Source organism: Cotesia glomerata, linkage group LG1 (genome assembly GCF_020080835.1).
Source record: "Cotesia glomerata isolate CgM1 linkage group LG1, MPM_Cglom_v2.3, whole genome shotgun sequence".
In the NCBI taxonomy this organism is placed as follows: Eukaryota; Metazoa; Arthropoda; class Insecta; order Hymenoptera; family Braconidae; genus Cotesia; species Cotesia glomerata.
The window spans coordinates 11,580,012-11,596,983 of NC_058158.1; the positions used below are offsets into that span (position 1 = coordinate 11,580,012).

Sequence of the window (16,972 nt, forward strand, 5' to 3'; positions counted from 1 at the left end):
AAGTAAGGCAGTGCAGAGAAGCTAAGGTGGACAAGCTGGAATAAGGTGGAGAAGGTGGATTTGGATAAGGTGGGAGGTGGGAGGGAGGAGGGGGTGCAGTTAAGTGTATTTATATATTTGCATTCCGGCCAAGTGCACGCCGACAAGACAGGAGGCATCGAATGTTTAATTCAAGATACACACTGGGCTCCTAAGAACAAGAGAGAGAAAGAGGATGATACACACTCAGAGGAACACACTATTGCGACTCATTGCAGTGAGACCGAGGCAAGAGATAAGAAAAGGAGGCTCTGAGCGTAGGGTAGCAATTGATGAGACAGGGTGGCGCGTTTGTTGAGCTAATTACTGTAAGGCGAGGCGCTTACGTGCGCCGCTACATACAAACGGCATTAAAGGTGGTGCTCATCAATCCCCACAGCCCCTCAGATCCGGGCTCTTCTATTTCCCACAAGTTTTATTTGTTTTATTAATTTTATTAGTCGTTTTAGGATTAAGCGGAGTCAAAATATAAAATGGAGATAGAAAATGTTGGAGTTAAAACTTAAGAATGGTTTGAATGTATAAGAAACGTGGAAAAAACTATCAGAAACCTAAAGCGTGCGCTCTAAAATTAAAGTAGTGAAATTTTATAACTTATTGAAATAGTGAGTATGAAAACTATATCAAAATTGGTAGTTCTTAAATCAATCTACTATAAATTTAGTAAGTCTATAATTTTTTTTTTTTTTATTAGTTTTTTACTAATTTAAAAATTCAGAAGATCTTTACTGATACACTGAGAAAAAAAAATACTTTTACTCAATTAACAATTCCTTGGTTCAAGAAACTCGCTGACGATCAAGTATTCTATTATAATTAATTACTAATTTCTTAAGAGAAGAACAAATATTTATCTTTGGATAATAAATAAACAAAAGAATAGCTTTATTTAGATTAAGTAAAAATTATTTTAATCAATTTAACAGTTTCTTGAGCTAAGAATATATATTCTTGAAAATTTTCAAGAATATAAATTCTTGTATCAAGAAAATTTTCTTAATAAAAGTATTTTTTTTTCTTAGTGTATAAATAGGTTCCTTAAAATCGATGGGGTAGCTCATATATTTTTTCAAAAATATTGAATTTTTCTGCAATTGATGGAACTATCAAGTAGATGTATCAGATGTTTTAGGATCGATAAAATGAACTGCAATGATTTGTCTAAAAATTCATGACCTTAGGGTTCAACGATTCAATCAAACAAAAATAATAAATCTATGACTCTGAAAAACTTTCTTTAAATAACAAATTAATTTCTAAAATTATTAAAAAAATAATTTTTTTCCAAATTATTTATTTTTGGAAATAGTTCATTTTAAATAACATATTAAGAAATGGAATTGATGTAGTTAATCTCGTTTTTATTGTAATCAAACTTTTTGAAACATTCAAGATTTTTTCTATTTAAATATCGGCTAAGACTTTTGTAATTTATTCTCTAGCGACGTCAATTAAAGCGTATAGAAAATATTTTAAATTAAAAATTATATTTTTATTTATACACTTATTCAGATTATAATTTTCATCCAACTGAATTAAATTTCAATTAAAATATTTGAGAAAAACACAAATATACATTAAAATTAAAAAGAACTAATATTAAGTATATTAAATTTATTATTAATTAATTTTTTTCACTTACACTTCCTTTGATATACTTAATCAGAAATCTTAAAAAATTTTTCAAAAAGTTTAAGTAATAATTTAGTTTTCTAATTTTCAAAATTTATGATTTTTTGTAATTATTAAAAATCTGAATCTTTTTTTACCTTAAATTGTTGACTTTAAAATTTAAATTGTAATAATTATTAAAAAATTATCTTTCACAATCTTATTATTCATTTCTTATGTCATGAATTTCACAAATATAAATTTTTAAAGTTAAATTTTTGCAAAATTTAAATACGTAAGTATTTATTAAATCTCATGCTAACGTACAAAAATAAAATTATTAACTAAAAAATAATATATCCCCGTTAGCATGCTTAACAATAAACTCTGTTAAATTAGTGATAGTTGTCTTTTTAGGCTGACGCAAGCCATTAATGCATACAAAGTAACCGCGACATATCAACCCTCGCGGTTAATTCTCACCCTCAGTCTTGGTGGTTGGTATTTACGATACCGCAGCGAACGAGGCCGTCGTCGGGAGCCGCAGTCTTCTGGGAGAAATTTCCAGGTGTAATTGCCGGAATTAAATCCGTTGAATTTACCCAAACTCGGTTCTTCCAGTAGTATAAACCCAGAAGACGTCCTGAGTCTACTATACCATACCATATCAGGAGCTAGGAGCCAGGAGTTCTGAGTAATCAAATCAACTAGGGTGACGACGAGCTTATTATATTTTTATTATCCTCACACCGTCTCCTCCAAGGTCTTAAATATCTATTAATTTAATTAGCAGTTTATTTTAATGCCTGAAATTAAATAAAGAATGATTTACCGGTTATCCAGTGAGTGTGTCGCCGGAAATTCCATGACGCTTTGTCGATGAATGAGTCAAAGATATAACTCTCGAAGAAAAGAGACAAAGATAATAGGTACAGGAGTAGTGTCCAACGCTCGTAAATATTCGGGCGCTAAATAACATCACCCAGGTCTCGGCGAAATTAACAGAGAGTAGCGATCAAGGTATTGAGTTGAATAACAAGGAAAGACTAAACAAAGAAAACAAAGACTCAACTCTGGTAATGAAGGACATCCTCGTTAATTAGTCGATAAATTATCCTTCACACTCGACATTCGACACACTCTGTATAGACCCCGAGCCGATCACCGGGTTTGTCCTTACAATTTTGCATGCCTTTAGAGCCAAGCTCGAAGGCTATATATGCTTTACTCTTGCCTCAAAATCTAAAAATCAATTTCATCATTTTTAAATTATTTTAAATTTATTCAAATTGTAAAATCAGCGGTTACTTTTTAGAGAAATAATTAGTACCAAATTTTTTTTTTGGGTTGATTAATAAATATTACTAAGTAAAAAATTTTTTTAACGGAACTTTTTAAAAATTTTGCTATTTCTCGACTATACTCGTCGAGCTGAGTCGGAAAATGCATATGGTTCAAAAGTTTATATATATATATATATATATATATATATATATATATATATATATATATATATATATATATATATATATATATATATATATATATATATATATATATACAGTCGTCGTCATTGATTTGTAACGGTTGGCAATGATTTGGGTAAAATAAAAAATTCTCAATTTGGACATCTCTCACTAAAAATTTCAATTGATATGTTGAGAAAATAAAAAAAATATACGAAACTAGGAAGAAAATTCACATAAAATAAATAATTTTAAGCTCAAACAAACATAATTATAGAAATTTATCCAAATAAAAATTACTACACATAAACATAATTAAAGATGAAAAATTCCTATAAGGTAAATCACCAGAGAAATAATTTGAATATTAAAAACTATACAAATAAAATATTTCAAATAAATTTGATGTTTCAATTAAAAGAAAATAAATAAAATATTAGTCTCCTCATAATTACAGTCTTAAAAATAAACAATATCAAATAACTATAGCTCAATATAAAGACATTTACTAAGTTATTAGATCATATTATCATACAAAATTAAAATTGAAAAGGCCTAAAATTCAAAAATAGTCCATTAAAGCAATTTAAATTTTTTTAAAATGGAAATATAAACAGAAGATACAAAGGAAATTAAAAAATGATGACAAACCTAAATTCAGACAATTCGAATAAAAGACATCAAGGTTATTTGACATATACATGAATGAACAACTCTGAATATAGAAAAGCTTTACAAATGAACATCTCTAATTATGGACATGAAAATTCGGAAATCTCTCAATATGGACATCTCTCATTAAAGAAAACCAAAAAAAAAGAAAATACAATTAAGTTAAAGATAATTCAAAATTAAGTTAAAGTGATTGATAAAAAAAATCGTTTTTATGTGAATAAGTGTGGGGATCAGATAAAAATAATTGTTCAAGGGTTATAAACTCTGCACCAAGACATCTTCAGAGAACTTTGCTGAAAAATTAATTTTTATTAATCATAGGTAATGTACAATTTTTTAATTTTTAGGTAGATTTTTGAGGGGGCTGGTGCCGATTGAGTATCAGCACCGGCACGTGCTAGGGTTGCGGCTAATTGCGCGGTTGTAATTTCCCTTGCGCCGATACGCGATGATCCGTTTTGATGATGCACTGAATTTGATGATTGAGACAAGTCGCCTACCATCTCGTCGTCGCTCAAATTGTCCAGGTCGTAGGAGTACGCGGTTAATGCAGCGTTCATCGCTCATGACTAGGGTTAATGACGAGAGTTATTTATGTTAAACTTTTCTTTCGTGATACTATGATAAAATTCATGAAGACCAGTTCAATAGATAGATTTCTAAAAAATCTACCTAAAAATTAAAAAATCATACATTACTTATGATTAATAAAAATTAATTTTTCAGCAAAGTTCTCTGAAGATGTCTTGGTGCAGAGTTTATAACCCTTGAACAATTGTTTTTATCTGATCCCCACACTTATTCACATAAAAACGATTTTTTTTTTATCAATCACTTTAACTTAATTTTGAATTATCTTTAACTTAATTGTATTTTCTTTTTTTTTGGTTTTCTTTAATGAGAGATGTCCATATTGAGAGATTTCCGAATTTTCATGTCCATAATTAGAGATGTTTATTTGTAAAGCTTTTCTATATTCAGGGTTGTTCATTTGTGTATATGTCAAATAACCTTGATGTCTTTTATTCGAATTGTCTGTACTGAGAAAAAAGTATTTTGCTACTAAGGATATTTTTTTTTGATAATCAGAATACTTGGTATTGTGCTACTAAGAATACGTGGTATTTTGATTATCACAATCCTAATATAAAATTCCTAATATAAAATTGAGATGAAATGTATGTGGCATCAAACTATTCGTAACGTGATTGGTCGAATATATCATAAGCATGAAAATATATGCAAATGCTACAGTCAGGCGCGCGCAAATTCAAATTCTAGTCCCATAATAAAATTGAGATGAAATGTATGTGAAACCAATTTATTCGTGATGTGATTGGTTGAAAATATTTATTCTCATTCTGATTGGTTGAAAGTGAATATAATATACATAAACTACACATAAATATATCATGACCATAAATATGAGGCGCGCGCTTGCGCGCGCAAATTTGAATTCTAGTAAGTATACTGATTTTCACAATACCTAGGTATACTGATTATCAGTATACCAATGTAACAGACTATTAGATGTTTATAACCTCACTTTACTGGCACAAATCAATTGACTTATAAAGCTAACAAAACAAATTAAAATTAAAATTAAAAGTGTAATAATAAATTTTTTTCAAGCTAATATAATAAATAATAGTTGAAATCTATTTTTACTAGTGCATAAATCAAATAAACTAACTGTTAGTGTTAAAACGTCGATGGCAGTGACAGAGCATATATTATAGTTTACTGCGCAGAGTATAGGTCTTGAACTGACTTATATTCTGATAATCACAATACTTGGTATTTTGATTATCAAAATTATTTTAAGAATTTTTTACATCTAAATTAAAGGAAATATTTTTTAAAGCAAGTAACTTACTTAAAATAAAAATTATTCTATTAAATTTTAAATATTAACAGTGAAATTTTTATTGAATCAAAAAATTTCTTTTTTCAATTAAAAAATGTTTCTTAAATTGTTATCATAAAAATATTACACTATTTCTAACTTGAATTCATTTATTATGTTTTAATAAATTCATCACTTGTGTAAAGATTCGATAAAAATAAAAAAAAACATCGGTTCAAAAATGACCATTTCATTCGATCGATCTTTCTTTTTCTTCTTAAAAATTGTTTATTGAATCAAAATAGTTTTTTCTTTGGATAAATGTAATTTAGCGTCTACATTATTTCCTTTATTAGCAATTTTATTTATCGACTGAGTTTTCTTAAAATTTTCGAAGGATGGCGACAGTGTTGTATCTATTCTCTAAATATAGTCGAAAATCGCGTTTTTCATGTTAAAAACTTAAGTTTTCTTGTTATAACTCAGTACCAACTATTTAAATACTTTGAATTAAACAAAAAATCATAATTATCGAATCGTGTAAATAGAAATTGTATTAAATTTTTCATTATTGTGCCGCTTTTACATTGAGTATATCCCTGAGGCCATAAACAAAAAAAGACCATCCAGCAGCCGAAATGGAAGTAGATTTCATCATGAATAGAAAAAAAATATAACGAGGATTGTATACAAAACTAGGGTTTTTAACTTCTATGCAACCGACAAAAATATATATCGACGGAAAAATTTTAAAACCAGTGCAATAGCAAATTTCATAATTGGCATAGCGGAATAGGACATAATTTTAAGACTACACATATGATATGGTACTCAAATTGAAGCTTATTTAAAAAGCTTTCAGATGCAATTTACAGAGATTAAATAAGTTATCCCATTCCGAAGTAGTTCGGGTTAAAATGTGAAAAAATATGAATTTTTATAATTTTGAAAATTGCACGCCTCATAGCGCGAAGCGCGTGAGGTTGTGCTTTATACTCGACTCGTCAAGGTCAAGCAATTATGTGATCTTTAAATGTCTATATCACAACCATATTACACTTATACAATAATATAAGTAGATGTACACGGAGAAAACACTTAAATCAAACCATCTTTTACTTTCTAAAATCATTTCATGTAGCTATTTTGAAAAAAAAATGTTTTGAAAAAAATTTTACGTGGACGTCCGGATGTCACCCCATTTTGGATGTACCAATGATTACTCCCGAACAAATTGATATTTCAAGACCGGACCTTTTTTATTAGTTTACGAATGCGATGAACTGGGTCCGTATTTCATATCAGTAGCCTAGTTTACGTATTTTTTTTTTAAACTGAATTTTTATTAAAATTTATTACGATATAACCGTACAAAGACAAACGAATTTTTCTTATTTGTCACGTGAAAACTATGGCGCCACTTGATAAAGCTAGATTTTTTTAGACTGCGTACGCATATAACAAGAAAAAAGGGCGCTGATATTTAAAAAAAAAAAATACTCTGTAAGAAATTACTTAATTATAATTTTCTTTTTTTTTATCAGTTACACAATTTATTTTTTCTTAAAAAATGAATGAGCGTTATGAGGCGTGCACTTTTGGATTTTCCAAACTTTTTTTAAATCCTGGCATTTCTAAAAAATTTTACGACTACACATATGATATGGTACTCAAATTGAAGCTTATTTAAAGAGCTTTCAGATTCATTTTACAGAATTTCAATAAGTTATCCCATTCATAAGTTATTCGAGTAAGAAAGTGAAGAAATATGAATTTTTATGGTTTTCAAAATTTTGAAATCCTGGTATTTCTAAATTACTTGACCGATTAAGCTCATCTTCGAACTTGACTTTGGTATTTATTTGTAGAATAAGTATGATGAGTTTGGTAGAGATCCGTTGTAAATTGGCGACCCTATCGCCGTGACAAGCCGCGTTATATCCGATATATATATATATATATATATATATATATATATATATATATATATATATATATATATATATATATATATATATATATATATATTTCTAAGGAATTACATCTTTGCCACCTTAATGCGCAATCATTACATAGCCACTTTGCCGAATTTAAAGAATTTTTTAGAACGCATTCCTTTGATGTTATTGCAATTTCGGAAACCTGGCTAACTGATATTCCGTAATGAATTAATTTTTCTGCAACCGATGTTGCGCAGAGGAGATGTACGACAAGATTATTTAAGGCTTCCAGCTAGCCATCTTGCTTTTTATGATAAGTCATTTATAGTATCAGCAATACGCGTTTGGAACACATTACCAGTAAATCTTACAAATCTTGATACTTTTAATGAATTTCGTAGCGCTGCATTCAACTATTTTCATAGTCTAGAATCGATTAATTAAGATACTATGTAGTTGTTTCTGATCTGAACGGATTAAAATTAATTTAATTTAATGTAACTTAAATTTATATTCTATATTTGTACTAAAATTAATACTATGTATTAAACCAATGTAAAAAATGTAATTTTCTCTTATGTATGGCCACAAGGGATTACGATCTCATGGTCAAATAAATAATATATCTATCTATCTATCTGTCTATTTATCTATCTATATATATATATATACATACATACATACATACATACATATATAAACTTTTGAACCATATGCATTTTCCGACTCAGCTCGACGAGTATAGTCGAAAAATAGCAAAATTTTTTAAAAGTTCCGTCATGAGGACCAATGCAATAGTTAGATTTTTATGAAATCTACTAAAAAAAAAAAGCCGTTGATGGTACTGATGGTTACGATACCTATATCTCTGGAGTTGAGAGTCAGGTAGGTCTAGGGTCTACCGAAAGAACGAAAGCGGCCTATATGCTGACATTGTTATGGATCCATCTGGCTCTAAACTGAATACTCCTATATAATATACAATATAATATACTGTATATATACTGATACGACCTTTGCCGACCACTCACCGACCTCAGCTCGTGACTACTGTCATAAACTCTTGGGTATCTTGTTTACAGTTTATACAACACAGCTAAACGTAAATCGTGTGACATTAATGCCATTTTCATTTTCAATATATCAGGGTCCACATCATCAATACAACATTCAAATTATGTATAATAAAATAACTGTCGACATAACTCTGAGCAGTATTTCATGAATACATAAATAAATATAAATATAAATGTTTTAAATGGTCATCGTCATCATGATGACGACCACTAAAAAAAATAAAAAAAAGACACAGATAATAATCATTAAAATTGTAATTAAAATTAAATATTATTGAGGAATTTAAAATTACTGTGGATTTATAACAGCGGTATTTTTTGAGTTATTCAGGTTGTTCTGAGTGTCCATCACCGGCAAAAATTCCAGCAACGTAACTGTTGGCATGCCCGGCTGTAGGAAATTCTTCAGAGTGTTCACTGACTAAATGAGCGCGTAGTTCCTTTGAAAAATTGGTCACATAAATATCCGATCCCTTGATTTTGCATTTCTCACACTCATAAATAGTCTTCCCTGGATGAAGTCGCGTTGACAGGATGTGTTTCCTCAAATTTTCCTGAAAATAGTTTAATTAAAAATTTTTTTTAATTAAAAACGGCGAAAAAAAAAATACACGGCATTTATCTGACTTATTGAGACACGCGAGCGTATTATCTGAGCGCAGAGAAGGAGGGCGGCTTAGATGCGTGTAGATAGGACAAAAAGCGTGTAACCATCCGTGGTAAATCATAACAACGCCGTAGGAAGGAAGAAGGAAGGAAGGAAGGAAACAAGAAAGGTGGCGCGTGTAAACTCGTCGACGCAGCAACCACGTTTTGTTGTCAGTTATATGCTCTACCGGGGTTCCAGGAGTTTATTATTTAACTTGATGCTAAACAAACAGAACGTGTAATTTTATTATTGAAAAGTTACTGCATATTATGAATTTTAAGTCAATTTCTTTTTTCTAGGCAAAAGTATTAATTTAGCGATTAAAGTAATGGATAGTTACTTTATATAAACTGAGAGAATGATTTGTTAATTTTTAATAAACTTTATTAACTGTTAATAAATGATTTTTTATCATTAGATGATTTAGAAAATATTTATTAACGATTAATACATCATTTATGAAATGTAATTCATCAAAAGTTGATAAATATTTATTAATAATTGACAAATATTTATACAATGTAATTTATTAACAGTTAATAAATATTTATTCACAATTAACAAACATTTATTAATAGTTAAGAAATCGTTTATTAAATATAATGAATTAATTTTCAATGAATAATTTTTAATTACTATTAAATATTTATCAACTGTTAATGAATGTACTTTTGTTTTAAAAAATGTATAAATGTGCTTCGACAAATATGTTTCATTTGGCATAAGATAGGGGGTTAATATTGCTAAAAATTAGTTCAAATTTTTTTTTTTTTCGACGGGATGAGTGTGTATTTTTTATATTGATGTTGGCATAGTATATTTGAAATAGCTATTGAATGACTAATTGCAAATTAAGTAGTAATTTTAGATGGAAAATTTTATGAAAAAAAACTTTTTTCATCTTTTTAGATTTGAATGTTATTTAAAATAATAAACTTTTCCAAAAATTCTATCGCAATAAAAATTTATTTTATAAGTTCTAGAAAAAAATTTTTTAGAACATTCTAATAGTACAAAAAGAACATGGTTCCTCGGAAAATAATTTTTTTAATAATTTTAAACTTGAATCGTTGAAAGATCATTTAAAGTAACAAATTTTCACAATGAAAAAAAAAATTACTTTAAAACAATTAAAAAAATATTCAAATGATAAAAAAATGTTATTGTTCTGAGATTTGAAAGAAAAAATAGAGAAAAAAATTTGTTTAAAAATGAGAAAAAGTTTAGAGACAAAAAATTGAAAGTTTTAAATAAAAATCTTGATGTTAATATTAACTATTGAGAAATAGCTATTATTTTAAATGCACTAGTATAGTGTGAGTGAGGATTAATTCTTACTACTGTGGTTGGAATTACAAAAAAATTTTTTCACTAAATTTTTGAAAATGACTGCTTTATTCCTATAATAATGTTTGATCAACATTATAGAATTGAGGTCCTTGATCACTCGTTAGTTGGTTGGATTGGATTAAATATTAATACTAAAAGGATGATTTACAGAGTAAGGGGTCTGTTTAGTGCTCGGTGAGAGTCACTGGAATGAGTTTATGTCGCTATCAAAAAGAGAAAAAAAGAGTGAAACCCCTGGTGTATGTCGGAGAGAGATGACCGGTGTGGGTATATGTTATTCTGGTTATATATGTATAAATATATAATAAATATAAGGTGGTTGAAAAAGGACATTAGCATACCGGCTTGCTATGACTGTTGGACGACATGCGTGTGTGGGCATTCAGTGAGCACAATTAACTCGTTATCTTATCGTGGCGGCGGCAAGGTCCAAACATTAAGGTGTACCTTGCTTAATTTACGCCACCAAGTTGTCTGATGGCGGGCAGCGGAGCTCGAGGGAGCAAGGACGAGGTGTGCAAGGAGCCAGCGTGAAATAACGTCCACGGATAGTGACAAGAATTTTAAATAAAAAAGATTTTAGTTAAATTATATTACATTATATTATACTATATTTTATTGGAATATAGTCGACTGCTTAACCGACCACCGACCCACGTCTAATTATTTATTGCGCCTCCATTTACTTACGATATTATTGCTTGCGTACGGACAGTGAGGACACTTGTAAGGCTTAGCTCCTGTATGCACTCGTATGTGACGCTTCAGATGCGAGTGTAGTCGGGTTATAAATTTGCAATCTTCCTTTGGACACTTCAGTTTTGTGTCCGGGCTTTGATGCCGAGTGTAATGTCTGAAAAATTTCATTAATTTTGTTATTTTTTATCTACCGGCCTTAAGAGTTTTGGAAATTTCAGATTTTTGTAAATATTTTTCTATTAATATTTTCATTATTTATACATTTTTTTAAACAAATTCCTTACGGAAAAAATATATATGATTAACATGTATAAAGACACACAGGCAAATATATAAAAAAATTTGTATCTTCACTTACATCAACGTTCTAATTAGCAAATTGTCTAACTCCATTTTAGAGAATCTTCTATTTATATTAAAAAAACAATTAGTTCAAAATTTATTATCACTTTAAAAAACCATTTAATATCATTAATATCTAATAGAGATATAATATTTAGGTTTGAATCATTTAAATAATTTATAATTGGATTATTGCTACACCAAAATGTTAAAAAATACCCTCTAAAAAATAAGGAGTTAGACAAATTGCTAATTAGACCGTCGATATGTAATTTTTTACATGAATTATGGATGAAAACTATACATATTTTTATATATGTTGAATCTATTAGTTCATAGATCATTATCTCTTATCAATTTTTGAAAAATTTCCAAGTTTTTTTTTATATAAGAAAGGATATATCCAATATTTATAAACATAAATATGATTTCCATATTTGATGCATTTACAAAATTATTCAAATACGTTTTCAGCAAAAATACATATGAGATGTGTGCATGGATATATATTTTTTAAATGTTTTTATATAAGGTAAAAGCCCCAATAGATGATCACGTACCAGTATATGATCACTCTATGTATTTGTATATCTATATTCACAAATATAGGTATACAAATACATGGAGTGATCATATACTGGTACATGATCATCTATTGGGGCTTTTACCTTATGTTGAATGTATACATATCTTTCTGTATAAGTCTAAAGAAAGAATATTTTAACAAAAATGAACCAATATTAAGATATTTCATTTAATAAAGTTCTTGTTGAAATGATGATGTTAACATCGTATAATATGCCTTTCCGTAAATATTATTATATTAATAATTGATGTACAAAAATGAAAAATTCGAAATAGTAAAATATTTAGACAGATTCTAAAAAGAAAAGAAAATTTCTTAAATTAAAAAAAAAATTTTACTTTGTTTAAGATGATTTTGGTTTTTTTAAATACTTTTTTCGTTCAAGAATATCTGAGCTAGTAAAATTTCTTCTCCTCAGAATTGATATCGAAATAAACGTAATCTAATTTTTTAGACGGATGAAATTTTGTTTAAAAAATTGTTAATTATTTTAAAAATGAAATTGTTTTCACATTGTTACGTTTTAATTTTCTATATGAAATGCAATATAAAATATTTGTGATACAATTGAAATCTCGATACCGAGGGGTGAAGTTAGAGAGGTTTTTGTAGAAAAACCTGTTAGAAAGGTAAATATTCCTTTTTTCAGGGGATTTAATACTTAATAAAAAAGAGTTCAAATAAAAATTTCCGTTTGTTTAGAAAGAAGTAAAAAATTTCATAAAACAAGAACTTTTTTGCTTCTGTTGACGGCCAATTTTCAAATTATTTGTTAAAATTATAGAGGATTAAGGCTTTGAAGATTATACTATAGAGATTTTTACGTTATAATAATTTTTTATCGAATATAATTCAATTCCATTTATAATGTTCATAGAATTCATTTATAACAGCTTTATACCTGTGACAATAATAATTTCTCATAATTATTATATCTATTTAAACCGGAGTCAAAATTCATGACTGAAAATTATTCAATGTCAACTTTACTTAATTTTTAATCCATAAATTTCAAATTATTAATTCAAAAAGTTAAAATTCCCAAAAATTTTTTATCAAAAGATCAAGAATGACCACAAATCAATAAAAAGATGATTTAGTATTTAATACAACATAATAAAAAATCAAATAATAAAATTATCAATAGCCTTACCGTCGAAGTTGGGATTTAGTTTTAGAAGAATAAGAGCACTCGTTGCATTTAAACTTGCGTTCCACCGATTCCGGAGCATGTACTAGTGCCTTATGAGTCCTAAGCTCAGCTTCATTTCTGAGAACAGTCGGACAACCCAAAACCTCGCACTTGTATTCCTTTCCGACATGCCGAAGCATATGTTGTCTCAAATTATTTCTGTAAATGCAATAAATCAGAGGTATTATGGACATAAAAATAATACGCCGGATAAAAATTTTAATTAATGAATAAAATAGTAATTTAAAAAAAATATTTTTATGATATTGGACGATGATGATGATGATGATGATGATGATGCGGTCAGTAGTATAAATTCAACTCCATCACCGGTGTCACGTCTATACACTCTAATGGAAGCTTAATTTTTTTAATTTAATCTCCGCGATAAAATCGGCTCTCTCGTCTCCGAGAACCAGAAATAAATCTATAAATCAATAACAACCGTTCTTTCACAAGACAACTCCTGATTCCCGATGACTTTTCTTTGTATAAGATAAAATATTTTTTTCTTTTAATTTTTGGTCATAAATCCAGAGGATTCTATATTTCAACATCAGACATTCTCTATAACAGCCGACCATATTACAGTATAGAATTATCAAGTATACTGTCCTGTCAGGGGAAGATTTATGTAAACTGATGAATGATTGACCAACCTTGAGTCTTCATTCATCTCAGAGCTCCAGCCCCAGCCGATATGTGCAATTAAAACCCGGTGCTTATCATGAGAGGGTGGGCAATAATGTAATTCATAATCCGTAATACTTTTGGGTCTTATTGGTCTTGGTCTTGGTCTGGTTTCGGGGAGGGACATGCGATCAGGATCTACGATGAGGTGTGTGAGCTTTACTTCGATACTCGGCCCGGTATTAGAGTAAAATGGGCATGTATATTATATTAGTAATGTATATAGATATAAATGTGTAGTGAGAGGAGTATAGGCCGAAGCGAACCTCAAGGGAAGGATGAGAGCGAGCTTGGGCATTAATTAAAAAGGTTGCGCATTAAAATGATTTGTTTTAATTGGCTGAACGCGGTGAGGTATTTATGGCTGGTCGGTTGGTCCTTGGGTTGTCGGTTCGCTCGTTCTCCGATATAGTCCGCTCTACAGCGACGCGATTTCTGATTCCTCTCCTTCACCTCCACCTCCTTCTTCTTCATCTTCATCCTCTTCTTCTTCTCTGGCTAAATATATTTTTCTTATTCTGATTCTTACTCTTTATCTTGTTCATTTCCCGTATTTATTTTTGTAATATCTTTACTTTTTTTCCAATTCATCTCCGAGTATAGACCGATTGATTCCACTCTCGACCGTTACTCCTCTGATTGCCTCTTAATAGCTCAACTCTCTCATCTCTCATCGGAGTTAGTGTCATTGAATATCGGGATTTATTGGAATGTCGTAGGAAGATTTGAGAAAGTCCGAATCAATTCGAGACAAGCCATTCAACATTCAACATTTAGCATTCATCGGATAGCTACGGATGGATTTATATATATATTTTTATATTTTTATATCTCGCCGAGGAGAATCGTTCGATGAACTGGTGAGTACTGCTCGAGGCGAAGGTCAAGGCCACTCGGGAGGTGTCACGTTTTTATTATTTATCTGTATGTACGAAAAAAAATTTTTTTTGGGATTGTATATGACGAAAGGCGAGAATACGGAGTGATTTTTTTTGTAATGAAATTTAATTATGAAAATTAGCAAGGTTATTTTGTTGCAATAATTGAGATTTAATTATTTTATGAATTAATCAATCGATTTTACATGTTAATCTGAGTATCATTATGATTATAATTAAATAATAACTATATACGATGTTAATAACAATTATTAATTTTTTATACAATCTCTAACAGTTAAAAAAAAAATGACAAAAATTAATCGAATAAATTGAATCGATTTGTAAGCGATAAATTTCTTGACTATTTTGATAAGAAAGTAAATCCTTTAAAAAGATTATTTTTGATGTTTATTTATCACTGATAATAAAATTATTTTGATAAATAAGGAAAAGGAAACTTTGTGAGTTTAACAGCCTTGAATTAAGCAAGAAAATTGCTTAGTCAAAAATTTTCTTAAACCAAGAAAAATTTTTTAGTTTAAGATTTTTATACTTGATTTAAAATGATTAAACTCTTCATAATGATATTCATGACTCAAGAATTTACTGTTGAATAAAGTTATTTTTTTTCAGTGAATAAAAAAAAAGAAAAACTAGAAAAATTCTGTTGGTTTAAGTAATTTCACTTGATTAAAACTATTTCCGATTGCTTCAAGGCAATGAAATTCTTCAAAATGATTTTCTTGATTCAAATTTTTTTTTTCTTGAATTAAGTGGATTTTTTTCTAAGTGTTCATCTAATCATATAATATATTTTATTTTCTATAAATAAAACTCAAAAAATTAACACTTTTATCAATCTATCAATGATTGGTGTTCAAGTGATCAACTTCATCATTCAAGATTAATTTTTGAATAGACAGTAATAAGCAACAGCATCTAAACCAACATTTTTTTTTGTACATTGTATTTCAATTGAATAAACCTGAAAACGATTGATAGAATTGAAAAAAAAAAAAGATCTGAAAACAATTTCATGAATAAACATGATTTTATCAACAAAATAAATCACTCTATATTTCTATTTTTTGTTATGACGAAAATTTTGCTTATTTATATATACAAAGTGACCAAGGTAAGACGAGTAATGAGTATGAATAATGAGCATGCTAATTCAGAGAGCTGGATATTATAATCTGGTGCGAGTTGAATGATGGGATTAAGAGGAAAGCTAGTCTGACCCGATACCGATGTCGAGTGGGTGGATGAATGGTCGAGGAATCATCGAGGATTCAGTGTTCTCAAAGGTGGGATTATAGGATATCAGCAATAAGGATGCTTCGGTTGATCACGCTCTCGGGCATCTTTGGAGGATCTTCGGATGATGGCGAAGGAGGCGGCGATGGCGGAACGAAAGAGGCAGGACCAGACTGAACGAAAGGTGATGCATGGCCGACGTTTTCTTCTCGGCGAACGCGTTGCAACCCTCGCGATCAGTGTACCAGCCAACCGAGAGTAGATTAACAGACAGCTGAATAAAGAAGAACAAGAATAAGAAATATCTTTTCTTCGTTTGGTGGATGGGCTATGGGCTCTCGCTTAGGTCTGCCGGCCCCCTGGAGCAAACGCTGTCATAACTCAATCCCACCTTCGTCCAGCCGTTGAATAACTGAGAACTGAGAACTGAGAACTGAACAGAGCACTCTTCTCTCGGTCTGTCTGTCCGTCTCGATAAATACTCCCTGCACCTGTGTCTTGTTGTTATATTCTTATCCTCCTTCTTCACCTCCTTCTCCTCCTCCTCATTCTCTCCGGCATCCTTCCCGCTCATTTATTTAATAATATTTATTTATTTTTTTCTTTTTATTCGTAGCAACCAGTCTCCGGCTAATCCTTATATCCCATATATCTGCTATGCCCCCTGATAATA

At 29.5% G+C, this 16,972-nt stretch overlaps 2 protein-coding genes across 6 annotated transcripts in view; one reads left to right on the forward strand and one right to left on the reverse strand.

Annotated features, from left to right (window-relative positions):
* LOC123275307 (protein tiptop) overlaps positions 1 to 16,972 on the forward strand; it is a 198,988-nt gene that overhangs the window by 8,321 nt on the left and 173,695 nt on the right. The gene's annotated exons all lie outside the window — the stretch shown is intronic.
* The window catches only part of LOC123275308 (zinc finger protein 99-like), a 50,629-nt gene continuing 41,926 nt past the window's right edge, over positions 8,270 to 16,972 (reverse strand). For all 3 annotated transcript variants that reach the window (XM_044743337.1, XM_044743338.1, XM_044743336.1), the window contains exons 7-9: positions 13,433 to 13,630; positions 11,343 to 11,505; positions 8,270 to 9,207 (exon numbers count right to left, since the gene is read on the reverse strand). In XM_044743337.1, coding sequence (XP_044599272.1) covers positions 8,977 to 9,207; positions 11,343 to 11,505; positions 13,433 to 13,630 — 592 coding nt within the window. In that variant the 3' untranslated portion in view covers positions 8,270 to 8,976. The remainder of the gene's footprint in view (positions 9,208 to 11,342; positions 11,506 to 13,432; positions 13,631 to 16,972) is intronic.